The sequence below is a fragment of the Anomaloglossus baeobatrachus genome, chromosome 10, assembly GCF_048569485.1.
Source record: "Anomaloglossus baeobatrachus isolate aAnoBae1 chromosome 10, aAnoBae1.hap1, whole genome shotgun sequence".
Classification (NCBI taxonomy): domain Eukaryota; kingdom Metazoa; phylum Chordata; class Amphibia; order Anura; family Aromobatidae; genus Anomaloglossus; species Anomaloglossus baeobatrachus.
In genome coordinates, this window is record NC_134362.1 from 10,980,839 (window position 1) to 11,006,537 (window position 25,699).

Consider the following 25,699-nt stretch of genomic DNA (forward strand, 5'->3'; position numbering starts at 1 on the left):
CTCTGTGATGAGACTGAGGACGGTGACCAGGATTCTAATCCTGAGGCCCCTCTCAATCTGGATGCCCCTGATGGTGACGCCATGGTTAATGACCTTATATCGGCAATTAATAGACTGTTGGATATTTCTCCCCCAGCCCCTTCTGCAGAGGAGGCAGCTGCACAGCAGGAGAAGTTCCATTTCCTATATCCCAAGCGTAAATTAAGTGCTTTTTTGGACCACTCTGATTTCAGAGAATCGATCCAGAAACACGACGCTCATCCAGACAAGCGTTTCTCTAAACGTTCTAAGGATACCCGTTATCCTTTTCCCTCTGAGGTGGCCAAACGCTGGACCCAGTGCCCAAAGGTGGATCCCCCAATTTCCAAGCTTGCGGCTAGATCCATAGTCGCAGTGGAGGATGGCGCTTCACTTAAAGATGCCAATGACAGACAGATGGACCTTTGGTTGAAATCTGTCTATGAATCTATCGGCGCGTCGTTTGCTCCAGCATTCGCGGCCGTGTGGGCACTCCAAGCTATTTCAGCTGGTTTAGCACAGGTGGATACTTTCATACATCCAGCAGTGCCGCAAGTGGCGTCCCTAACTTCGCAAATGTCTGCGTTTGCGACCTATGCTATCAATGCTGTCCTAGAATCTACGAGCCGTACCGCTATGGCGTCCGCCAATTCTGTGGTTTTGCGCAGAGCCTTGTGGTTAAAGGACTGGAAAGCAGATGCTGGTTCCAAAAAATGCTTAACCAGCTTGCCATTATCTAGAGACAGACTGTTTGGTGAGCCATTGGCTGAAATCATAAAACAGTCCAAGGGTAAGGACTCTTCCTTACCACAGCCCAGAGCAAGTAAACCTCAACAGAAAAAGTGGCAGTCGAGGTTTCGGTCCTTTCGAGGCTCGGGCAAGGCCCAATTCTCCTCGTCCAAAAGGACTCAGAAAGAACAAGGGAGCTCAGATTCCTGGCGGGCTCACTCACGCCCCAGGAAAGCAAATGGAGGAACCGCTTCCAAAGCGGCTACCTCATGACTTTCGGCCTCCTCCCTCCGCATCCTCGGTCGGTGGCAGGCTCTCCCGCTTTTGCGACATTTGGCTGTCACAGGTCAAAGACCGGTGGGTAACAGACATTCTGTCTCGCGGGTACAGAATTGAGTTCAGTTCTCGGCCTCCACTTCGGTTCTTCAGAACCTCCCCACACCCCAACCGAGCAGATGCCCTGCTGCAGGCGGTGGACTCTCTAAGAGCAGAAGGAGTCGTGATCCCTGTCCCCCCTCTTGAACGGGGGCGAGGATTTTACTCCAATCTCTTTGTGGTTCCAAAAAAGGACGGCTCCTTCCGTCCTGTTCTGGACCTAAAACTGCTCAACAAGCATGTGAACGCCAGGCGGTTCCGGATGGAATCCCTCCGCTCAGTCATTGCCTCTATGTCTCAAGGAGATTTCCTAGCATCAATAGACATCAAAGATGCTTATCTCCACGTGCCGATTGCTACAGAGCACCAATGCTTTCTACGCTTCGTGATAGGAGACGACCATCTTCAGTTCGTAGCTCTGCCATTTGGTCTGGCGACAGCCCCTCGGGTGTTCACCAAGATCATGGCGGCAGTGGTAGCAGTCTTGCACTCTCACGGACACTCTGTGATCCCTTACTTGGACGATCTACTGGTCAAGGCGCCCTCTCAAGAGGCATGCCGACTCAGCCTGAATGTTGCACTGGAGACTCTCCAGGCGTTCGGGTGGATCATCAACTTCCCAAAGTCAAATCTGTCACCGACCCAATCACTAACGTATCTTGGCATGGAGTTTCATACTCTCTCAGCGATAGTGAAGCTTCCGCTGGACAAGCAGCGGTCTCTACAGACTGGGGTGCAGGCTCTCCTTCAAGGTCAGCCGCACTCCTTAAGACGCCTCATGCACTTCCTCGGGAAGATGGTGGCGGCAATAGAGGCGGTTCCGTTTGCGCAGTTTCATCTGCGTCCACTTCAATGGGACATTCTCCGCCAATGGGACGGGAAGTCAACATCCCTGGACAGGAAGGTCTCCCTTTCCCAGACGGCCAAAGACTCTCTGCAGTGGTGGCTTCTTCCCACCTCATTATCACAGGGAAGATCCTTCCTACCACCGTCTTGGGCGGTGGTCACGACAGATGCGAGTCTGTCAGGGTGGGGAGCGGTCTTTCTCCACCACAGGGCTCAGGGTACGTGGTCTCAGCAGGAGTCCACCCTTCAGATCAATGTTCTGGAAATCAGAGCAGTGTATCTTGCCCTACTAGCCTTCCAGCAGTGGCTGGAAGGAAGGCAGATCCGAATTCAGTCGGACAACTCCACAGCGGTGGCATACATCAACCACCAAGGGGGGACACGCAGTCGGCAAGCCTTCCAGGAAGTCCGGCGGATTCTGATGTGGGTGGAAGCCACAGCCTCCACCATATCCGCGGTTCACATCCCCGGCGTAGAAAACTGGGAAGCAGACTTCCTCAGTCGCCAGGGCATGGACGCAGGGGAATGGTCCCTTCACCCAGACGTGTTTCAGGAAATCTGTCGCCGCTGGGGGGTGCCGGACGTCGACCTAATGGCGTCACGGCACAACAACAAGGTCCCAACCTTCATGGCACGGTCTCGCGATCAAAGAGCGCTGGCGGCAGACGCCCTAGTGCAAGATTGGTCGCAGTTCCGGCTCCCTTATGTGTTTCCACCTCTGGCACTCCTGCCCAGAGTGCTACGCAAGATCAGATCCGATTGCAGCCGCGTCATACTTGTCGCCCCAGACTGGCCGAGGAGGGCGTGGTATCCGGATCTGTGGCAGCTCACGGTCGGCCAACCGTGGGCACTCCCAGACCGACCAGACTTACTGTCCCAAGGGCCGTTTTTCCATCGGAATTCTGCGGCCCTGAACCTGACTGTGTGGCCATTGAGTCCTGGATCCTGACGTCTTCAGGATTGTCCCAAGGGGTCGTTGCCACCATGAGACAGGCTAGGAAGCCCACGTCTGCTAAGATCTACCACAGAACGTGGAGGATATTTTTATCCTGGTGCTCTGCTCAGGGAGTGTCTCCCTGGCCATTTGCATTGCCTACCTTTCTTTCTTTCCTGCAATCTGGGTTAGAAAAAGGTTTTTCGCTCGGCTCCCTTAAAGGTCAGGTCTCGGCGCTATCCGTCTTTTTTCAGAGGCGTTTGGCACGCCTTCCTAAGGTGCGCACGTTCCTACAGGGGGTTTGCCATATCGTACCCCCGTACAAGCGGCCGTTAGATCCATGGGATCTGAACAGGGTACTAGTTGCCCTCCAGAAGCCGCCCTTCGAGCCTCTGAAGGAGGTTTCACTTTCTAGACTATCACAGAAAGTGGCTTTTCTGGTAGCGATCACATCTCTTCGGAGAGTGTCTGAGCTGGCAGCGCTATCATGCAAGGCTCCCTTCCTGGTCTTCCACCAGGACAAGGTTGTGCTGCGTCCTATTCAGGAGTTTCTCCCGAAGGTGGTATCCTCTTTTCATCTTAATCAGGATATCTCCTTGCCTTCCTTTTATCCACATGCAGTTCATCGGTATGAGAAGGATTTACATTTATTAGATCTGGTGAGAGCACTCAGAATCTACATTTCCCGCACGGCGCCCTTGCGCCGTTCGGATGCACTCTTTGTCCTTGTCGCTGGTAAGCGCAAAGGGTCGCAGGCTTCTAAAGCCACCCTAGCTCGATGGATCAAAGAACCAATTCTTGAAGCCTACCGTTCTGCTGGGCTTCCGGTTCCATCAGGGCTGAAGGCCCATTCTACCAGAGCCGTGGGTGCATCCTGGGCATTACGACACCAGGCTACGGCTCAACAGGTGTGCCAGGCAGCTACCTGGTCGAGTCTGCACACTTTCACCAAACATTATCAGGTGCATACCTATGCTTCGGCGGACGCCAGCCTAGGTAGAAGAGTCCTGCAGGCGGCAGTTGCCTCCCCGTAGGGGAGGGCTGTCTTGCAGCTCTAACATGAGGTATTTCTTTACCCACCCAGGGACAGCTTTTGGACGTCCCAATCGTCTGGGTCTCCCAATAGAGCGCCGAAGAAGAAGGGAATTTTGTTACTTACCGTAAATTCCTTTTCTTCTAGCTCTTATTGGGAGACCCAGCACCCGCCCTGTTGTCCTTCGGGATTGTTGGTTTGTTTGCGGGTACACATGTTGTTCATGTTGAACGGTTTTCAGTTCTCCGATGTTACTCGGAGAGAATTTGTTTAAACCAGTTATTGGCTTTCCTCCTTCTTGCTTTTGCACTAAAACTGGTGAGCCAGTGATCCCACTGGGGGTGTATAGCCAGAAGGGGAGGGGCCTTACACTTTTTAGTGTAATTGCTTTGTGTGGCCTCCGGAGGCAGTGCTATACACCCAATCGTCTGGGTCTCCCAATAAGAGCTAGAAGAAAAGGAATTTACGGTAAGTAACAAAATTCCCTTCTTTGTGTTGCAAATACTTTGTACTGTACGGTCGCTGGTGATTCTCGGCTATATACCCTCCTAGATTACAAGGAGGCAACAGCATGTCGTCCGCAAAACGCAAGGGTGCCAAGGCACAGACATTATATGCTGCCTGTACCGCATGTGGGGCTGCTCTACCGGCAGGTTCCACTGACCCCCATTGTGTGCAGTGCTCGGCCCCTGTGCAACTTGCACAGCCGGGGCCTCTGCTGGATGTGACCCAGGGTGTACCACCTGTGAATGCTGTCCAGGTGACAGGGACGGAGTTTGCAGCTTTTGCTGACAGATTGTCTATGACCATGTCAAAGATTCTTGAAACATTGCAGTCTAGACCAGTAACTCAGACCATGGACACTGTGGCATCATTGCTCCCTGGTCCCCCTCAGCTGGAACACTTCCAAGCTCCGGGGGTGTCACATGCACCCCAGGGTGACGATTCTGACTCAGACAACAGTCCCAGACAACCTAAGCGGGCTCGTTATGAGGGGCCCTCAACTTCGTCTCACTGGTCAGGATCCCAGCGGGACGACTCTATGGGTGATGAGGCGGATGTAACTGATCAAGATTCTGATCCTGGGACCGCTCTCAATCTGGATACACCGGATGGTGACGCCATAGTGAATGATCTTATAGCGTCCATCAATAGGATGTTAGATATTTCCCCGCCAGCTCCTCCTGCGGAGGAGGCAGCTTCACAGCAGGAGAAATTCCATTTCAGATATCCCAAGCGTAAATTAAGCACTTTTCTGGACCACTCTGACTTTAGAGATGCAATCCAGAAACACCACGCTTATCCTGAGAAGCGGTTTTCTAAACGGCTTAAAGATACACGCTATCCTTTTCCCCCTGACGTGGTCAAGGGTTGGACCCAGTGTCCCAAGGTGGACCCTCCAATCTCCAGGCTTGCAGCTAGATCTTTAGTTGCAGTAGAAGATGGAGCGGCACTTAAAGATGCCACTGACAGACAGATAGAGCTCTGGCTGAAATCCATCTATGAAGCTATTGGAGCGTCGTTGGCGCCAGCTTTTGCAGCCGTATGGGCACTCCAAGCTATTTCAGCTGGGCTTATACAAGTCGACTCGGTCACACGTACATCTGCCCCGCAGGTGGCACCATTGACCTCTCAAATGTCTGCATTCGCGTCTTACGCGATTAATGCTGTCCTGGACTCTACGAGCCGTACGGCGGTGGCGTCAGCCAACTCCGTGGTTTTGCGCAGAGCCCTGTGGTTGAGAGAATGGAAGGCAGATTCGGCTTCCAAGAAGTGCTTAACCAGTTTGCCTTTTTCTCGCGACCGATTGTTTGGGGAGCGTTTGGATGAAATCATTAAACACTCCAAGGGTAAGGACTCATCCTTACCTCAACACAGACAAAACAAGCCCCAACAAAGGAGGGGTCAGTCTGGTTTTCGGTCCTTTCGAGGCTCAGGCAGGTCCCAATTCTCCTCGTCCAAAAGGACTCAAAAGGATCAGAGAGGCTCAGATTCTTGGCGGACTCAGTCACGCCCAAAAAAGACAGCAGGAAGAACCGTTACCAAGACGGCTTCCTCATGACTTTCAGCCTCCTCTCTCCGCATCCTCGGTCGGTGGCAGGCTCTCCCGCTTTGGCGACATTTGGCTGTCACAGGTCAAAGACCGTTGGGTGAAGGACATTCTGTCTCACGGGTACAGTATAGAGTTCAGCTCTCGTCCTCCAACTCGTTTCTTCAGAACTTCCCCACCGCCCGACCGAGCCGATGCTCTGCTGCAGGCGGTGGCCGCTCTAAAGGCGGAAGGAGTGGTGACTTCCGTTCCTCTTCAGGAACAAGGCCACGGTTTTTACTCCAATCTGTTTGTGGTGCCAAAGAAGGACGGGTCCTTTCGGCCCGTCCTGGATCTAAAGTTGCTCAACAAACACGTAAAAACCAGGAGGTTCCGGATGGAATCTCTACGCTCCGTCATAGCCTCAATGTCTCAAGGAGATTTCTTAGCATCAATAGACATCAAAGATGCTTATCTCCACGTGCCGATTGCACCAGAGCATCAGCGTTTTCTACGCTTCGTTATAGGAAGCGAACACCTGCAGTTCGTAGCTCTACCTTTCGGGCTGGCAACAGCCCCTCGGGTCTTCACCAAGGTCATGGCAGCAGTAGTAGCAGTCCTGCACTCGCAGGGTCACTCCGTGATCCCGTATTTGGATGATCTACTTATAAAGGCACCCTCTCAAGAGGCATGCCAACACAGTCTGGACGTGGCACTGAAGACTCTCTAGAGTTTCGGGTGGATTATCAACTTTTCAAAGTCAAATCTAACCCCGACCCAATCACTAACATATCTTGGCATGGAGTTTCATACTCTCTCAGCAATAGTGAAGCTTCCACTGGACAAGCAGTGCTCTCTGCAGACAGGGGTGCAATCTCTCCTGCAGAACCAGTCCCACTCCTTGAGGCGCCTCATGCATTTCCTAGGGAAGATGGTGGCAGCAATGGAAGCAGTCCCTTTCGCGCAGTTTCATCTGCGCCCTCTACAATGGGACATTCTCCGCCAATGGGACGGGAAGTTGACGTCCCTCGACAGGGATGTCTACCTCTCTCAGGCAGCCAAGGACTCTCTCCGATGGTGGCTTCTTCCCACCTCATTGTCAAAAGGAAAGTCGTTCCTACCCCCGTCCTGGGCGGTGGTCACGACAGATGCGAGCCTATCAGGGTGGGGAGCAGTGTTTCTTCACCACAGGGCTCAGGGTACGTGGACTCAGAGAGAGTCCACCCTTCAGATCAATGTTCTGGAAATCAGAGCAGTCTATCTTGCTCTGCGAGCCTTCCAACAGTGGCTGGAGGGCAAGCAGATCCGGATTCAGTCGGACAATTCCACAGCGGTGGCGTACATCAACCACCAAGGGGGAACACGCAGTCGGCAAGCCTTTCAAGAAGTCCGGCGGATTCTGACGTGGGTGGAAAACACAGCATCCACCATATCCGCAGTTCACATCCCAGGCGTGGAAAACTGGGAAGCAGACTTTCTCAGTCGCCAGGGCATGGACGCAGGGGAATGGTCCCTTCACCCGGACGTGTTTCAGGAGATCTGTCGCCGCTGGGGGATGCCGGACGTCGACCTGATGGCGTCACGGCACAACAACAAGGTCCCAGTTTTCATGGCACGGTCTCACGATCACCGAGCTCTGGCGGCAGACGCCTTAGTTCAGGATTGGTCGCAGTTCCGACTACCTTATGTTTCTTCGGCGCTCCATTGGGAGACCCAGACGATTGGGTGTATAGCACTGCCTCCGGAGGCCACACAAAGCATTACACTAAAAAGTGTAAGGCCCCTCCCCTTCTGGCTATACACCCCCAGTGGGATCACTGGCTCACCAGTTTTCTGCTTTGTGCGAAGGAGGTCAGACATCCACGCATAGCTCCACTGTTTAGTCAGCAGTAGCTGCTGACTCTATCGGATGGAAGAAAAGAGGGCCCATATAGGGCCCCCAGCATGCTCCCTTCTCACCCCACTTGCGGTTTGTAAGGTTGAGGTACCCATTGCGGGTACGGAGGCTGGAGCCCACATGCTGCTTTCCTTCCCCATCCCCCTGAGGGGCTCTTTGGAAGTGGGATCTTACCGGCCCCCAAACCCTGAGGCCGAGCTCCATCCACAGACCCAAGACCCTGCTGGAGGAGCTGAGTACAGTCAGGGACAAGGCCCTGCAACGTTCAGGTACTCTGTGTCCCCGCACAGACAGGCCACGCACACTCCAGGCTTGCTGGGTGTGCTAGTGCGCCGGGGGCACTAGCGCTGCGCGCTCGGGTTAGAGTCACTGCAGCTTAGCTGAGTGATTTTATGTCTTGGGAACTACCGCGCCGGCCGCTCCGGGAGCGGCGGCGCCGCTGGGACTTGTAGTGCGCCGGGGACTCGCGCTGCCCGCGCTTTTACGGCGGCAGCGCTCATAAATCTAGTCCCCGGCTTTTGCGGCCTAGCTCTGCTTCGTTCCCGCCCCCACCCTGTCAATCAGGGAAAGGGAGAGACGCTGTTCTATAGCCAGCGCCGAGGGCTGGAGTCTTATTTACATACTCCAGCCCTCTCACTGGGCACAGTGGGGACGCAAGTTTCCCGCTCTTGGTCTCAACACGCCTAGGGCCCGCCCCTCTCCACAGGACGCCGGCAGCCATTCCTGCATGCAGTCTGGCTGGAGAACGGACACAGGCTCTGGGGGACTCAGACAAGGGATTTCTGGCGACCACACACCCGCGTTTATGCGGGCGGTAAGCTGCACATAAGTGCTGGCCCCACTAGTGCCACAGTGTTATTTGGTGCATTTTTTCCCTGTACCATATATATTTATATTGCACTGTACAGTCGCTTCTTGGCTTATACCCTCATTGCTCTGAGGAGACAACATGTCATCCGCAAAACGCAAGGGTGCCAAGGCACAGGCGGTATGCACTGCTTGTGCCGCATGTGGGGCTAATCTACCGGCAGGTTCCAATGACCCCCATTGTGTGCAATGTTCAATCCCTGTGCCACTTCGACAGCCAGAGTCTATGGTAGTAGTGGCCCAGGCAGAGACGCCTGTGAACCCTGCCCCGGTGACGGGGACAGAATTTGCAGTTTTTGCTGATAAGATGTCTGTGACTATGACAAAAATCCTGGAAACCTTGCAGTCCAAGCCAGTTTCTCAGACCATGGACACTGCTGTGTCTATGCTCCCCGGTCCCCCTCAGTTGGAACTAATCCGTACTTCAAGGGGGTCCCAGGCATCACAGGCTGAAGACTCTGACTCGGATGACAGTCCCAGGCAGCCTAAGCGGGCTCGCTGGGAAAGACCCTCGCCGTCATCACACTGGTCAGGGTCTCAGCGAGACGAGGCTCTGTATGAGGAGACAGAGGTGGGTGATCAGGAATCTAATCCTGACACCGCTCTCAATCTAGATACCCCTGATGGTGACGCTATGGTAAATGACTTTATAGCGGCCATCAATAGACTGTTGGATATTTCTCCCCCAGCCCCTTCAGCAGAGGAGGCAGCTGCACAGCAGGAGAAGTTCCATTTCCGGTATCCTAAGCGTAAATTGAGTACTTTTCTGGACCACTCTGACTTCAGAGAATCAGTCCAGAAACATCATGCTTATCCAGATAAGCGTTTCTCCAAACGTCTTAAGGATACACGTTATCCCTTTCCCCCTGACGTGGTCAAACGCTGGACCCAGTGTCCAAAGGTGGACCCCCCAATCTCCAGGCTTGCGGCTAGATCCATAGTTGCAGTGGAAGATGGGGCTTCACTTAAAGATGCCAATGACAGACAGATGGACCTTTGGTTAAAGTCTGTCTATGAAGCTATCGGCGCGTCGTTTGCTCCAGCATTCGCGGCCGTGTGGGCACTCCAAGCTATTTCAGCTGGCCTGGCACAGGTGGACTCTATCATACGTCCAGCAGTGCCGCGAGTAGCGTCTCTAACCTCGCAAATGTCTGCGTTTGCGACTTACGCTATCAACGCTGTCCTGGACTCTACGAGCCGTACCTCAATGGCGTCTGCCAACTCTGTGGTTTTGCGCAGAGCCTTGTGGTTAAAGGAATGGAAAGCAGATTCTGCTTCCAAGAAATGTTTAACCAGCTTGCCACTATCTGGAGACAGACTGTTTGGTGAGCAATTGGCTGAGATCATTAAACAGTCCAAGGGTAAGGACTCCTCCTTACCCCAGCCCAGATCGAGCAAACCTCAACAGAGGAAGTGGCAGTCGAGGTTTCGGTCCTTTCGAGGCTCCAGCAAGACCCAATTCTCCTCGTCCAAAGGGACTCAGAAGGAGCAAAGGAGCTCAGATTCCTGGCGGGCTCATTCACGCCCCAAGAAAGCAACCGGAGGAACCGCTTCCAAGGCGGCTGCCTCATGACTTTCGGCCTCATCCCTCCGCATCCTCGGTCGGTGGCAGGCTCTCCCGCTTTTGCGACATTTGGCTGCCACAGGTCAAAGACCGGTGGGTAGCAGACATTTTGTCTCACGGGTACAGGATAGAATTCAGTTCTCATCCTCCGCCTCGGTTCTTCAGAACCTCCCCACATCCCGACCGAGCAAATGCCCTTCTGCAGGCGGTGTGCTCACTAAGAGCAGAAGGAGTGGTGATCCCTGTTCCTCTGCAGGAACAAGGACAAGGTTTTTACTCCAATCTCTTCGTGGTTCCAAAAAAGGACGGCTCGTTCCGTCCTGTTCTGGACCTAAAGCTGCTCAACAAGCATGTGAACACCAGGCGGTTCCGGATGGAATCCCTCCGCTCCGTCATTGCCTCAATGTCTCAAGGAGATTTCCTTGCATCAATAGACATCAAAGATGCTTATCTCCACGTGCCGATTGCTACAGAGCACCAACGTTTTTTACGTTTCGTGATAGGAGACGACCATCTCCAGTTCGTAGCTCTGCCATTTGGTCTGGCGACAGCCCCACGGGTTTTCACCAAGGTCATGGCGGCAGTGGTAGCAGTCTTGCATTCTCAGGGACATTCGGTGATTCCTTACTTAGACGATCTACTTGTCAAAGCACCCTCTCAAGAGGCATGCCAACACAGCCTGAATGTTGCGCTGGAGACTCTCCAGACTTTCGGGTGGATCATCAACTTTTCAAAGTCAAACCTGGCACCGACTCAATCACTAACGTATCTTGGCATGGAGTTTCATACTCTCTCAGCGATAGTGAAGCTTCCGCTGGACAAGCAGCGGTCACTACAGACAGGGGTGCAGTCTCTCCTTCAGGGTCAGTCGCACCCCTTAAGGCGCCTCATGCACTTCCTAGGGAAGATGGTGGCAGCAATGGAGGCAGTCCCGTTCGCGCAGTTTCATCTGCGCCCACTTCAATGGGACATTCTCCGCCAATGGGACGGGAAGACAACTTCCCTAGACAGGACAGTCTCCCTTTCTCAGATGACCAAGGACTCTCTGCAATGGTGGCTTCTTCCCACCTCATTATCACAGGGAAGATCATTCCTGCCCCCATCCTGGGCAGTGGTCACGACAGACGCGAGTCTGTCAGGGTGGGGAGCAGTTTTTCTCCACCACAGGGCTCAAGGGACGTGGACTCAGCAGGAGTCCACCCTTCAGATCAATGTTCTGGAAATCAGGGCAGTGTATCTTGCCCTATTAGCCTTCCAGCAGTGGCTGGAAGGAAAGCAGATCCGAATTCAGTCGGACAACTCCACAGCGGTGGCATACATCAACCACCAAGGAGGGACACGCAGTCGGCAAGCCTTCCAGGAAGTCAGGCGGATTCTGATGTGGGTGGAGGAAAGAGCATCCACCATATCCGCAGTTCACATCCCGGGCGTAGAAAACTGGGAAGCAGACTTCCTCAGTCGCCAGGGCATGGACGCAGGGGAATGGTCCTGCAGGGGGTTTGCCACATAGTCCCTCCTTACAAGCGTCCGCTAGAACCCTGGGATCTGAACAGGGTGCTAACGGCTCTTCAGAAACCACCCTTCGAGCCAATGAGGGATATTTCTCTTTCACGCCTTTCGCAGAAGGTGGTCTTCCTAGTGGCAGTCACATCACTTCGCAGAGTGTCTGAGCTAGCAGCGCTGTCATGCAAAGCCCCCTTCCTGGTGTTTCACCAGGACAAGGTGGTTCTGCGTCCGGTTCCGGAATTTCTCCCAAAGGTGGTATCCCCTTTTCTTCTCAATCAGGATATCTCCTTACCTTCTTTTTGTCCGCATCCAGTTCACCAATGTGAAAAGGATTGCACTTGTTGGATCTGGTGAGAGCACTCAGACTCTACATTTCTCGTACGGCGCCCCTGCGCCGCTCGGATGCGCTCTTTGTCCTTGTCGCTGGCCAGCGTAAAGGGTCGCAGGCTTCTAAGTCAACCTTGGCTCGGTGGATCAAGGAGCCAATTCGAGAAGCCTACCGTTCTTCTGGGCTTCCGGTTCCTTCAGGGCTGAAGGCCCATTCTACCAGAGCCGTGGGTGCGTCCTGGGCTTTGCGGCACCAGGGTACGGCTCAGCAGGTGTGTCAGGCGGCTACCTGGTCGAGTCTGCACACTTTCACGAAACACTATCAAGTGCATACCTATGCTTCGGCAGATGCCAGCCTAGGTAGGCGAGTCCTTCAGGCGGCAGTTGCCCACCTGTAGGAAGGGGCCGTTTTACGGCTCTTTTACCGAGGTATTCTTTTACCCACCCAGGGACTGCTTTTGGACGTCCCAATTGTCTGGGTTTCCCAATGGAGCGACAAAGAAGAAGGGAATTTTGTTTACTTACCGTAAATTCCTTTTCTTTGTCGCTCCATTGGGAGACCCAGACAATTGGGTGTATAGGCTATGCCTCCGGAGGCCGCACAAAGTATTACACTAAAAGTGTAAAGCCCCTCCCCTTCTGCCTATACACCCCCCCGTGCTCCCACGGGCTCCTCAGTTTTTTGCTTTGTGCGAAGGAGGCAGACATGCACGCACAGCTCCACAGATTGGTCAGCAGCAGCTGCTGACTATGTCGGATGGAAGAAAAGTGGGCCCATATAGGGCCCCCAGCATGCTCCCTTCTCACCCCACTCTTGTCGGCGGTGTTGTTAAGGTTGAGGTATCCATTGCGGGTACGGAGGCTGGAGCCCACATGCTGTTTTCCTTCCCCATCCCCCTTAGGGCTCTGGGTGAAGTGGGATCCTATCGGTCTCCAGGCACTGAGACCGTGCTTCATCCACAACTCCAGAGGAGCCTGCTGGATAGGAGCCGGGTATCGTTCAGGGACATGGCCCTGCTACTTGGAGGTACTCTGTGTCCCCGTAGGGACCGCGCACAGCAACACTCCAGCATTGCTGGGTGTGCTAGTGCACCGGGGACCGCGGCGCTGACCGGGTTAAATGTGCCATTACACACTCAGCGTCGCTGAGTGTGTTTGTGTATGGGGACTACCGCGCTGACCGCCGCTGCCATGGTTAACACTGCGGCGCGGCTGGGACTTGTAGTGCGCCGGGGACTTCCGCGCCGGCCGCGCTTATACGGCGGCCGCGCTTATTACTCGAGTCCCCGGCTTTTGCGGCCTAGTCTTTTTTCCTCCCGCCCCCAGCCCTGACAGGCAGGGGAAGGGCGGGACGCTGTACAGACGTGCAGCACTGAAGGCTGGAGCATGCTTTGCATACTCCACCCCTCTCACTGTGCACAGTGCGGGCACCAGTTCCCGCACTTTCTCGGCCACGCCCACGGCTCCCTCCTCTCCTCAGGACGCCGGCAGCCATTCCTGTCAGCTCCTTGGACGCTGCAGAGGGGGACAAATTCTGGGAGACCCAGGCAGGGATTCTGGTGGCCTCACAACCGCTTTAAGCGGGTGGTAAGCAGCACCTGTGGTGCTAGCCCCATTGTGCAGAAGTGTAATTATAAATTATATGTTTATGGTATATACTTTACACTGTATGGTGCACAGTTGATTCTGGCTATATACCCTATTGTGTTGCTCAGGGAAGACAATAGCATGGCGCCCACAAAAGGCAGGGGTGCCAAAACACAGGCTTACTATGCTGCCTGCGCCGCATGTACGACGCCGCTACCGGCAGGTTCCACTGACCCTCATTGTGTGCTCTGCTCGGCCCCTGCTGCACTTACTCAGCCAGAGCCTCTGCTAAGAGGGGCCCAGGGGGAGCCACCTGCTGACACTATCCAGGTGACAGGGACGGAGTTTGCAGTCTTTAAGGATAAACTCTCTGAAACTATGGCTAAGATACTAGAAGCCTTGCAGTCCAGACCGGTATCTCAGCACAGGGACACTGTTGAATCATTGTTCCCTGGCCCCCCTCAGTTGGACCAACAATGTCCCCCCGGGGTATCTCATAGATCCCAGGCTGGGGGCTCTGACACGGACCCCAGCCCCAGACCGATTAAGCGAGCTCGCTTGGAAATTCCCTCGACATCATCATGTTGTTCAGGGTCTCAGCGAGGGGAATCTCTAGTTGATGACGCGGAGGTAGCTGATCAGGATTCTGATCCTGAGGCCGCTCTCAATCTAAATACTCCGGACGGGGACGCCATAGTGAACGATCTTATTGCGTCCATCAATCAAATGTTGGATATTTCTCCCTCAGCTCCTCCGGCGGAGGAGTCAGCTTCTCAGCAGGAGAAATTCCGTTTCAGGTTTCCCAAGCGTACACAGAGTATGTTTCTGGACCACTCTGATTTCAGAGAGGCAGTCCAGAATCACCATGATTGTCCAGATAAGCGTTTTTCTAAGCGCCTTAAGGATACACGTTATCCCTTTCCCCCTGACGTGGTCAAAGGTTGGACTCAGTGTCCCAAAGTGGATCCTCCAATCTCCAGACTGGCGGCTAGATCCATACTTGCAGTGGAAGACGGGGCTTCACTCAAAGATGCCACTGACAGGCAGATGGAGCTCTGGTTGAAATCCATCTATGAAGCTATCGGCGCTTCTTTTGCCCCAGCGTTCGCAGCCGTATGGGCGCTACAAGCTATATCAGCAGCTCAAGCGCAAATTGACGCAGCCACACGCACTTCGGCGCCGCAGGTGGCGTCCATAACCGCTCAGACGTCGGCATTTGCGTCTTACGCTATTAATGCTGTCCTGGACTCTGCGAGCCGTACGGCGGTTGCATCCGCCAATTCGGTGGTACTCCGCAGGGCCTTGTGGCTACGGGAATGGAAGGCAGATTCTGCTTCCAAAAAGCGCTTAACCAGTTTGCCAATTTCTGGCGACCGATTGTTTGGCGAGCGTTTGGATGAAATCATCAAACAATCCAAGGGAAAGGATACATCCTTACCCCAGCCCAAACCGAACATACCCCAACAGAGGAGGGGGCAGTCGAGGTTTCGGTCCTTTCGGGGCGCGGGCAGGTCCCAATTCTCCTCGTCCAAAAGGCCTCAGAAAGATCAAAGGAACTCTGATTCATGGCGGTCTAAGTCACGTCCTAAAAAGACCACCGGAGGTGCCGCTACCAAAGCGGCTTCCTCATGACTTTCGGCCTCCTCAATCCGCATCCTCGGTCGGTGGCAGGCTCTCCCGCTTTTGCGACACCTGGCTGCCACGGGTAAAAGACCGTTGGGTGAGAGACATTCTGTCTCACGGTTACAAGATAGAGTTCACCTCTCGTCCCCCGACTCGATTCTTCAGAACATCTCCGCCCCCCGAGCCAGCCGTGGCTCTTCTGCAGGCGCTGAGCACTCTGAAGGCAGAATGAGTGGTGGTCCCTGTTCCTCTTCAGCAACAGGGTCACGGTTTTTACTCCAACCTGTTTGTGGTCCCAAAGAAGGACGGGTCTTTCCGTCCTGTCCTGGACCTGAAACTGCTCAACAAACACGTAAAGACCAGGCGGTTCCGGATGGAATCCCTCCGCTCCGTCATCGCCTCAATGTCCCAAGGAGATTTCCTTGCATCGATCGATATCAAAGATGCTTATCTCCACGTACCAATTGCTCCAGAGCATCAGCGCTTCTTGCGCTTCGCCATAGAAAACGAACACCTGCAGTTCGTGGCACTGCCGTTCGGCCTGGCAACAGCCCCACGGGTTTTCACCAAGGTTATGGCTACTGTAGTAGCGGTCCTCCACTCTCAGGGTCACTCGGTGATCCCTTACTTGGACGATCTGCTGATCAAGGCACCCTCTCAAGAGGCATGCCAACACAGCCTCGACGCTACCCTGGAGACTCTCCAGAGTTTCGGGTGGATCATCAATTTTCCAAAGTCAAATCTGACACCGGCCCAATCGCTCACATACCTTGGCATGGAGTTTCATACCCTCTCAGCGATAGTGAAGCTTCCGCTGATCAAGCAGCGGTCACTACAGACAGGGGTGCAATCTCTCCTTCAAGGTCAGGCACACCCCTTGAGGCGCCTCATGCACTTCCTGGGGAAGATGGTGGCAGCAAGGGAGGCAGTCCCTTTCGCGCAGTTTCACCTGCGTCCACTTCAATGGGACATCCTACGCAAATGGAACAGGAAGCCGACGTCCCTCGACAGGAACGTCTCTCTCTCTCAGGCGACCAAAGCTTCCCTTCGGTGGTGGCTTCTTCCCACTTCATTATCGAAGGGGAAATCCTTCCTGCCCCCATCCTGGGAGGTGGTCACGACGGACGCGAGTCTGTCAGGGTGGGGAGCGGTTTTTCTCCACCACAGGGCTCAGGGTACGTGGACCCAGCAAGAGTCCTCACTTCAGATCAATGTTCTGGAAATACGGGCAGTGTACCTTGCCCTGAAAGCGTTCCAGCAGTGGCTGGAAGGCAAGCAGATCCGAATTCAGTCGGACAATTCCACAGCGGTGGCATACATCAACCACCAAGGCGGCACACGCAGTCGGCAAGCCTTACAGGAAGTCCGGCGGATTTTGATGTGGGTGGAAGCCACGGCTTCCACCATCTCTGCAGTTCACATCCCAGGCGTGGAAAACTGGGAAGCAGATTATCTCAGTCGCCAGGGCATGGACGCAGGGGAATGGTCCCTTCACCCGGACGTGTTTCAGGAGATCTGTTGCCGCTGGGGGGTGCCGGACGTCGACCTCATGGCGTCCCGGCACAACAACAAGGTACCGACGTTCATGGCACGGTCTCAAGATCCCAGAGCTATGGCGGCAGACGCCTTAGTTCAGGATTGGTCGCAGTTTCAGCTCCCTTATGTGTTTCCTCCGCTGGCACTGTTGCCCAGAGTGTTACGCAAGATCAGGGCCGACTGCCGCCGCGTCATCCTCGTCGCTCCAGACTGGCCGAGGAGGTCGTGGTATCCGGATCTGTGGCATCTCACGGTCAGCCAACCGTGGGCACTACCAGACCGACCAGACTTGCTGTCTCAAGGGCCGTTTTTCCATCTGAATTCTGCGGCCCTCAACCTGACTGTGTGGCCATTGAGTCCTGGATCCTAGCGTCTTCAGGATTATCTCAAGAGGTCATTGCCACTATGAGACAGGCTAGGAAACCAACGTCCGCCAAGATCTACCACAGGACATGGAAAATTTTCCTGTCATGGTGCTCTGCTCAGGGTTTTTTCTCCCTGGCCTTTTGCCTTGCCCACTTTTCTGTCCTTCCTTCAATCTGGACTGGAAAAGGGTTTGTCGCTCGGCTCCCTTAAGGGACAAGTCTCAGCGCTCTCTGTGTTTTTCCAGAAGCGCCTGGCCAGACTTCCACAGGTACGCACGTTCCTGCAGGGGGTTTGTCACATCGTCCCTCCTTACAAGCGGCCGTTAGAACCCTGGGATCTGAACAGGGTGCTGATGGCTCTTCAGAAACCACCATTCGAGCCAATGAGGGATATTTCTCTCTCACGCCTTTCGCAGAAAGTGGTTTTCCTAGTAGCAGTCACTTCGCAGAGTGTCTGAGCTAGCAGCGTTGTCGTGCAAGGCCCCTTTCCTGGTGTTTCACCAGGACAAGGTGGTTCTGCGTCCGGTTCCGGAATTTCTCCCTAAGGTGGTATCCCCCTTTCATCTCAATCAGGATATCTCCTTACCCTCTTTTTGTCCTCATCCAGTTCACCAATGTGAAAAGGATTTGCACTTGTTAGATCTGGTGAGAGCACTCAGACTCTACATTTCTCGTACGGCGCCCCTGCGCCGCTCGGATGCACTCTTTGTCCTTGTCGCTGGCCAGCGTAAAGGGTCACAGGCTTCCAAATCAACCCTGGCTCGGTGGATCAAGGAACCAATTCTCGAAGCTTATCGTTCCTCGGGGCTTCCGGTTCCCTCAGGGCTGAAGGCCCATTCTACCAGAGCCGTGGGTGCGTCCTGGGCTTTGAGGCACCAGGCTACGGCTCAGCAGGTGTGTCAGGCGGCTACCTGGTCGAGCCTGCACACTTTCACGAAACACTATCAGGTGCATACCTATGCTTCGGCGGATGCCAGCCTAGGTAGACGAGTCCTTCAGGCGGCGGTTGCCCACCTGTAGGAAGGGGCCGTTTTACGGCTCTATTACGAGGTATTATTTTACCCACCCAGGGACTGCTTTTGGACGTCCCAATTGTCTGGGTCTCCCAATAGAGCGAAAAAGAAGAAGGGAATTTTGTTTACTTACCGTAAATTCCTTTTCTTCGGCGCTCCATTGGGAGACCCAGACGATTGGGTGTATAGCTACTGCCTCCGGAGGCCACACAAAGTATTACACTAAAAAGTGTAAGGCCCCTCCCCTTCTGCATATACACCCCCCGTGGATCACGGGCTGCTTCAGTTTTATGCTTTGTGCGAAGGAGGTCAGACATCCACGCATAGCTCCACTGTTTTTAGTCAGCAGCAGCTGCTGACTATGTCGGATGGAAGAAAAGAGGGCCCATACTAGGGCCCCCAGCATGCTCCCTTCTCACCCCACTTTTGTCGGGTGTTTGTTAAGGTTGAGGTACCCATTGCGGGTACGGAGGCTGGAGCCCACATGCTGTTTTCCTTCCCCATCCCCCCTCGGGGCTCTGGGTGAAGTGGGATCTTACCGGTCTCCAGGCACTGAGACCGGGCTCCATCCACAGACCCGGAGATCCTGCTGGATATGGAGCTGAGTATCGTCAGGGCAGGGCCCTGCTACATTAAGGTACTCTGTGTCCCCGTACACATCGCGCACACACACACCAGCATTGCTGGGAGTGCTAGTGCGCCGGGGACAACAGCGCGGAGCGCTTGTGCTATTATTCACTGCAGCTTAGCTGAGTGAATTTATGTGTTAGAAACTGCCGCGCCGGCCGCTGCGGGGTGTTTTACACTGTGGCGCGGCTGGGACTTGTGGTGCGCCGGGGACTTCCGCGCTGGCCGTGCACATAGGACGGCCGCGCTTATTACTCGAGTCCCCGGCTTTGCGGCCTAGTTTTCGCTTCGTTCTCGCCCCCAGCCCTGCCAGTCAGGGGAGGGGCGGGACGCTGTACAGACAGTCAGCGCCGAGAGCTGGAGTCTGCTTTGCATTCTCCAGCCCCCTTCACTGGACACAGTGGGACGCCAGTTTCCCGCTCTTGGCTGGGGCACGCCCACGGCCCGCCCCTCTTCACAAGATGCCGGCAGCCATTCCTGCACGCAGTCTGGGCTGGAGAAGGGAGACAAGCTCTGGGCAACCAGTCACAGGATTCGGGCGACCACACACCCGCCTTTGGGCGGGCGGTAAGCAGCACCTGAAGGGCTGACCCCACTAATGCCATTTGTACTTTATGCCTAGATGGCTAGACTACAGCAGCAAACAGCAAGGGTGCTAAGGCACAGGCTTTCTAGGCTGCTTGTATTGCATGTGCTGAAGTGTTCATTTGTACTTTATGCTGGTATGCTATACACTGCACTGTACGGTCGCTATTCTGGGCTATATACTCCTAGATGGCTGGACAACAGCAGCAAAAAAGCAAGGGTGCTAAGGCACAGGCTTTCTATGCTGCTTGTACTGCATGTGCTGAAGTGTTCATTTGTACTTTATGCTTGTATGCTATACATTGCACTGTACGGTCGCTATTCTTGGCTATATGCTTCTAGATGGCTAGACAACAGCAGCAAAAAAGAAAGGGTGCCAAGGCACAGGCTTTCTATGCTGCTTGTACTGCACGTGATACTGTTCCACACGGCAGGTTCCACTGTCCCCATTGTGTGCAATGCTCCCCTGTAGCACTTGGTCAGCCGGGGTCTCTGCTAGAGGTGGCTAAAGGAACCACCTGTGAACCCTGTCCAGGGACAGGGACGGAGTTGCAGTTTCGGCTGATAGGTCTGTGACTGTGACTAACATCTTAGAGACTTTGCAGTCCAGACGGACCATGGGCAATGTTGATACGCCCTCATTTGGAACAAATCAGTGCTCCGGGGGGGTCCCATGCATCCCAGGGCGCAGGCTCTGACACGGACGACAGTCTCAGACAGTCTAAGCGAGCTCGCTGGGAGCGGCACTCTGCTTCATCACTGGTTAGGGTCCCAGCGGGACTCTCTGTATGATGAGGCAGACGTAGCTGATCAGGACTCTGATCCTGAGACCGCTCTCAATCCGGATACTCCGGATGGTGACGCCATAGTGAATGATCTTCTAGCGTCCATCAAGGGAATGTTGGATATTTCTCCCTCAGCTCCTCCGGTGGAGGAGTCAGCTTCACAGCAGGAGAAATCCCTTTTCAGTATCTCAAGCGTATATTGAGTACTTTTCTGGCCACTCTGACTTCAGAGAAGCAATCCGGAAACACCACACTTATCCAGATAAGCGTTCTCCAATCGTATTAAGGATACACGTTATCCTTTTTTCTCCCTGACGTGGTCAAGCGCTGGACCCAGTGTCCAAAGGTGGATCCCCCAATCTCCAGGCTTGCGGCTAGATCCATAGTTGCAGTGGAAGATGGGACTTCACTTAAAGATGCCATTGACAGACAGATGGTCCTCTGGTTGAATTCTGTCTATGAAGCTATCGGCGTGTCGGTTGCTCCGGCATTCGCAGCCGTATGGGCATTCCAAGCTATTTCAGCTGGTCTTGCGCACGTGGACACTGTCACATGTACATCTGTGCCGCAGATGGCGTCCTTAACCTCGCAATGTCTGCATTGCGACTTACGCTATTAATGCTGTCCTGCACTCTACGAGCCGTACGTCAGTGGCGTCCGCCAACTCCGTGGTTTTACGCAGAGCCTTGTGGTTGAGGGAATGGAAAGCAGATTCTGCTTCCAAAAAAGTGCTTAACCAGTTTGCCGTTATCTGGTGACAGACTGTTTGGTGAGCGATTGGATGAAATCATTAAACAGTCCAAGGGTAAGGACTCTTCCTTACACCAACCCAGATCAAACAACACCCAACAGAGGAAGGGACAGTCGAGGTTTCGGTCCTTCCCAGGCTCGGGCAGGTCCCAATTGTCCTCGTCCAAAAGGACTCAAAAAGCTCAGAGAGGCGCAGATTCCTGGCAGGCTCAATCACGCCCAAGGAAGGCAGCCGGAGGAACCGCTGCCAAGGCGGTTTCCTCATGACGTTCAGCTCTCCCTCTCCGCATCCGCGGTCGGTGGCAGACTCTCCCGCTTTGGCGACATTTAGCTGCCACAGGTCAAAGACCGGTGGGTGAGAGACATTTTGTCTCACGTGTACAGGATAGAGTTCTGTTCTCGTCCTCCGACTAGATTTTCAGAACTTCCTCACCTCCCGACCGAGCCGATGCTCTTCTGCAGGCAGAAGGAGTGGTAATCCCTGTTCCTCCTCAGGAACAAGATACGGTTTTTACTCCAATCTGGTTGTGGTACCAAAAAACGACGGCTCTTCCTTTCCGTTTTGGACCTAAACCTGCTCAACAAGCACGTGAAAACCAGGCGGTTCCGGATGGAATCCCTCCGCTCCGTCATTGCCTCCATATCTCAAGGAGATTTCCTAGCGTCAATAGACATCAGGATGCTTATCTCCACGTGCCGATTGCTCCAGAGCACCGGTGTTGGCTACGATTCGTTATTGAAGACGAGCATCTTCAGTTCGTAGCCCTGCCCTTCGGTCTGGCGACAGCCCCACGGCTTTTCACCAAGTTCATGGCAGCAGTGGGAGTAGTCCTGCACTCTCAGGGTCACTCTGTAATCCCTTACTTGGACGATCTACTTGTCAAGGCACCCTCTCAAGAGGCATGCCAACACAGCCTGGACGTGGTGCTGGAGACTCTCCAGAGTTTCGGGTGGATCATAAACTTTTCAAAGTTAAATCTGACACCGACCCAAGCGCTGACATATCTTGGCATGGAGCTTCACACTCTCTCAGCGATAGTGCAGCTCCCGCTGGCCATACAGCGTTCACTACAGACGGGGGTGCAGTCTCTCCTTCAAGGCCAGTCACACCCCTTAAGACGCCTCATGCGGAGGCAGTCCTTTTCGCGCAGTTTCATCTGCGTCCACTTCTATAGGACATTCTTCGCCAATGGGATGGGAAGTCAACGTCCCTAGACAGGAACGTACCCCTTTCTCAGACGGGCAAGGACTCTCTTCAGAGGAGTCCACCCTTCAGATCAATGTTCTGGAAATCTGGGCAGGGTATCTTGCCCTGCAAGCCTTCCAGCAGAGGCTGGAAGGCAAACAGATCCAAATTCAGTCGGACAACTTCGCAGCGGTGGCATACATCAACCACCAAGGCGGAACACGCAGTCGGCAAGCCTCCCAGGAAGTCCGGCGGATTCTGATGTGGGTGGAAGACAGAGCATACACCATATCCGCAGTTCACATCCCGGGCGTAGAAAACTGGGAAGCAGACTTCCTCAGTCGCCAGGGCATGGACGCAGGGGAATGGTCTCTGCACCCGGACGGGTCTCAAGAAATCGGTAGCCGCTGGGGGAGGCCGGACGTCGACCTAATGGCGTCTCGGCACAACAACAAGGGCCCGATTTTTCATGGCGCGGTCTCACGATCAAAGAGCTCTGGCGGCAGGCGCCTTAGTTCAGGATTGGTCGCAGTTCCAGCTACCCTATGTGTTTCCCCCTCTGACACTGTTGCCCAGAGGGCTACGCAAGATCAGCTCCGATTGCCGCCGCGCCATCCTCGTCGCCCCAGACTGGCCGAGGAGGTCGTGGTACCTGCATCTGTGGCATCTCACGGTCGGCCAACCGTGGGCACTACCAGACCGGCCAGACTTACTGTCCCAAGGGCCGTTTTTTCCATCTGGATTCTACAGCCCTGAACCTGACTGGTGGCCATTGAGTCCTGGATCCTAGCGTCTTCAGGATTATCTCAAGACGTCATTGTCACCATGAGACGGGCTAGGAAGCCGACGTCTGCCGAGATCCACCACAAGACGTGGAAGATATTCTTATCTTAGTGCTCTGCTCAGGGAGTGTCTCCCTGGACATTTGCATTGCCTACTTTTCCTTCCTTCCTGCAATCTGGTTTGGGAAAAGGTTTGTCGCTCGGCTCCCTTAACGGACGAGTCCCAGCGCTGTCTGTATTCTTTCAGAAGCGCATAGGGCGACTTCCTCAGGTACGCACGTTCCTGCAGGGGGTTTGTCACATTGTCCCTCCGTACAAGAGGCCGTTAGACCCATGGGATCTGAACAGGGTACTAATTGCTCTCCAGGAGCCGCCCTTTGAGCCTCTGAGGGATGTTTCACTTTCTCGACTTTCACAGAAAGTGGCCTTTTTGGTAGCGGTCACGTCTCTTCAGAGAGTGTCCGAGCTCGCAGCGCGGTCATCCAAAGCTCCCTTCTTGGTGTTTCACCAAGACAAGGTAGTGCTGCGCCTGATTCCGGGGTTTCTCCCTAAGGTGGTATCCCCCTTTTCATCTCAGTCAGGATATCTCCTTACCTTCCTTTTGTCCTCATCCAGTTCATCGATATGAATTGGATTTGTATTTGTTGAATCTGATGAGAGCGCTCAGAATCTACATTTCCCGCACGGCGCCCCTGCGCCGCTCGGATGCACCCTTTGTACTTGTCGCTGGTCAGCGCAAAGGGTCGCAGGTTTCCAAATCCACCCTGGCTCGATGGATCAAGGAACCAATTCTTGAAGCCTACCGTTCTGCTGGGCTTCCGGTTCCATCAGGGCTGAAGGCCCATTCTACCAGAGCCGTGGGTGCGTCCTGGACATTACGGCACCAGGCTACGGCTCAGCAGGTGTGCCAGGCGGCTACCTGGGCGAGTCTGCACACCTTCACCAAGCGTTATCAGGTGCATGCCTACGCTTAGGCGGATGCCAGCCTAAGTAGAAGAGTCCTGCAGGCGGCGGTTGCCTCCATGTAGGGAAGGGCTGTTTTTACAGTCCAAACTTGAGGTATTAATTTACCCACCCAGGGACTGCTTTTGGACGTCCCAATCGTCTGGGTCTCCCAATGGAGCGCCGAAGAAGAAGGGAATTTTGTTACTTACCGTAAATTCCTTTTCTTCTAGCTCCAATTGGGAGACCCAGCACCCGCCCCTGTTCCTTCGGGATTTTTTTTGGTTGTTCGGGTACACATGTTGTTCATGTTGAATGGTTTCAGTTCTCCGATGTAAATCCTTCGGATTGAATTGTTTAACCAGTTATTGGCTTTCCTCCTTCTTGCTTTTGCACTAAAACTGAAGCAGCCCGTGATCCACGGGGGGTGTATATGCAGAAGGGGAGGGGCCTTACACTTTTTAGTGTAATACTTTGTGTGGCCTCCGGAGGCAGTAGCTATACACCCAATCGTCTGGGTCTCCCAATTGGAGCTAGAAGAAAAGGAATTTACGGTAAGTAACAAAATTCCCTTCTTCTTCTAGCTCCAATTGGGAGACCCAGCACCCGCCCCTGTTTTTTTGTGTACACATGTTGTTCATGTTGAATGGTTTCAGTTCTCCGATATTCCTTCGGATTGAAGTTACTTTAAACCAGTTTATAATTTTTTTCCTCCTTCTTGCTTTTGCACCAAAACTGAGGAGCCCGTGGGAGCACGGGGGTGTATAGGCAGAAGGGGAGGGGCTTTACACTTTTAGTGTAATACTTTGTGCGGCCTCCGGAGGCATAGCCTATACACCCAATTGTCTGGGTCTCCAATTGTCTGGGTCTCCCAATTGGAGCTAGAAGAAAAGGAATTTACGGTAAGTAAACAAAATTCCCTTCTTCTTCTAGCTCCAATTGGGAGACCCAGCACCCGCCCCTGTTCCCTTCGGGCTGTTGTTCTTTTGTGTACACATGTTGTTCATGTTGAATTGTTCTTTTGGTTCATGGTTTTCAGTTTTCCGAACATCCTTCGGATTGAATTTACCTTAGACCAATTTATAAGTTTCCTCCTTCCTGCTTTTTCACCAAAACTGATGGGCCCGTGATGCACGGGAGGGTGTATAGGCAGAAGGGGAGGGGTTACACTTTTTAAAGTGTAATACTTTGTGTGGCCTCCGGAGGCAGAAGCTATACACCCAATTGTCTGGGTCTCCCAATTGGAGCTAGAAGAAAAGGAATTTACGGTAAGTAACAAAATTCCCTTCTTTCTTTATTTCCAAAGGACCATTGGAAATAAAGAAAAGAATCTTTTACAACTTTGTGAAATTGTGGTTTTTAGCGCAGCATCAAACCCGATTCTTTTATCTTATTTGTTTTTTCAGTTTTATCATCCAGCAATCGCCCCCTCCTTGTTTGGAAGTGTGTGATTTGCTCCTCCTGCGCCTGTGATGCCTCCACTTAGTGGGGGCTTAGCTGCATCCTGCCAGGGTACTAGCTTTTGGCCCGAGCGATGTACACACCGCACTATCTTTGCTGTAATTAATGCTTAATTTTTGGAGGATATTTAATCCTCTCTTTGTTGCTATTTTTACATCTATAGAGAGGCCACATTTTCCTTCCAGCTCGTGGTCCTATCCTTGTAATGCGCGGTCACCGGCTTTATCTTTCCTCTTTCAGGGATTCCAACCTGCAGCATCTGTCGGTGCTGGAGCTGTCCGATTCTCAGACCTACACCCCGGTGAACAAGTACAGTAAGTTTTCCCGGCGCC

At 53.7% G+C, this 25,699-nt stretch overlaps 1 protein-coding gene across 1 annotated transcript in view; it reads left to right on the plus strand.

Moving 5' to 3' along the window:
- The window catches only part of NUP160 (nucleoporin 160), a 125,257-nt gene that overhangs the window by 60,002 nt on the left and 39,556 nt on the right, over window positions 1–25,699 (plus strand). Inside the window, exon 19 of the mRNA XM_075326374.1 lies at window positions 25,608–25,681. Within this exon, the coding sequence (XP_075182489.1) occupies window positions 25,608–25,681 (74 nt within the window). The remainder of the gene's footprint in view (window positions 1–25,607; window positions 25,682–25,699) is intronic.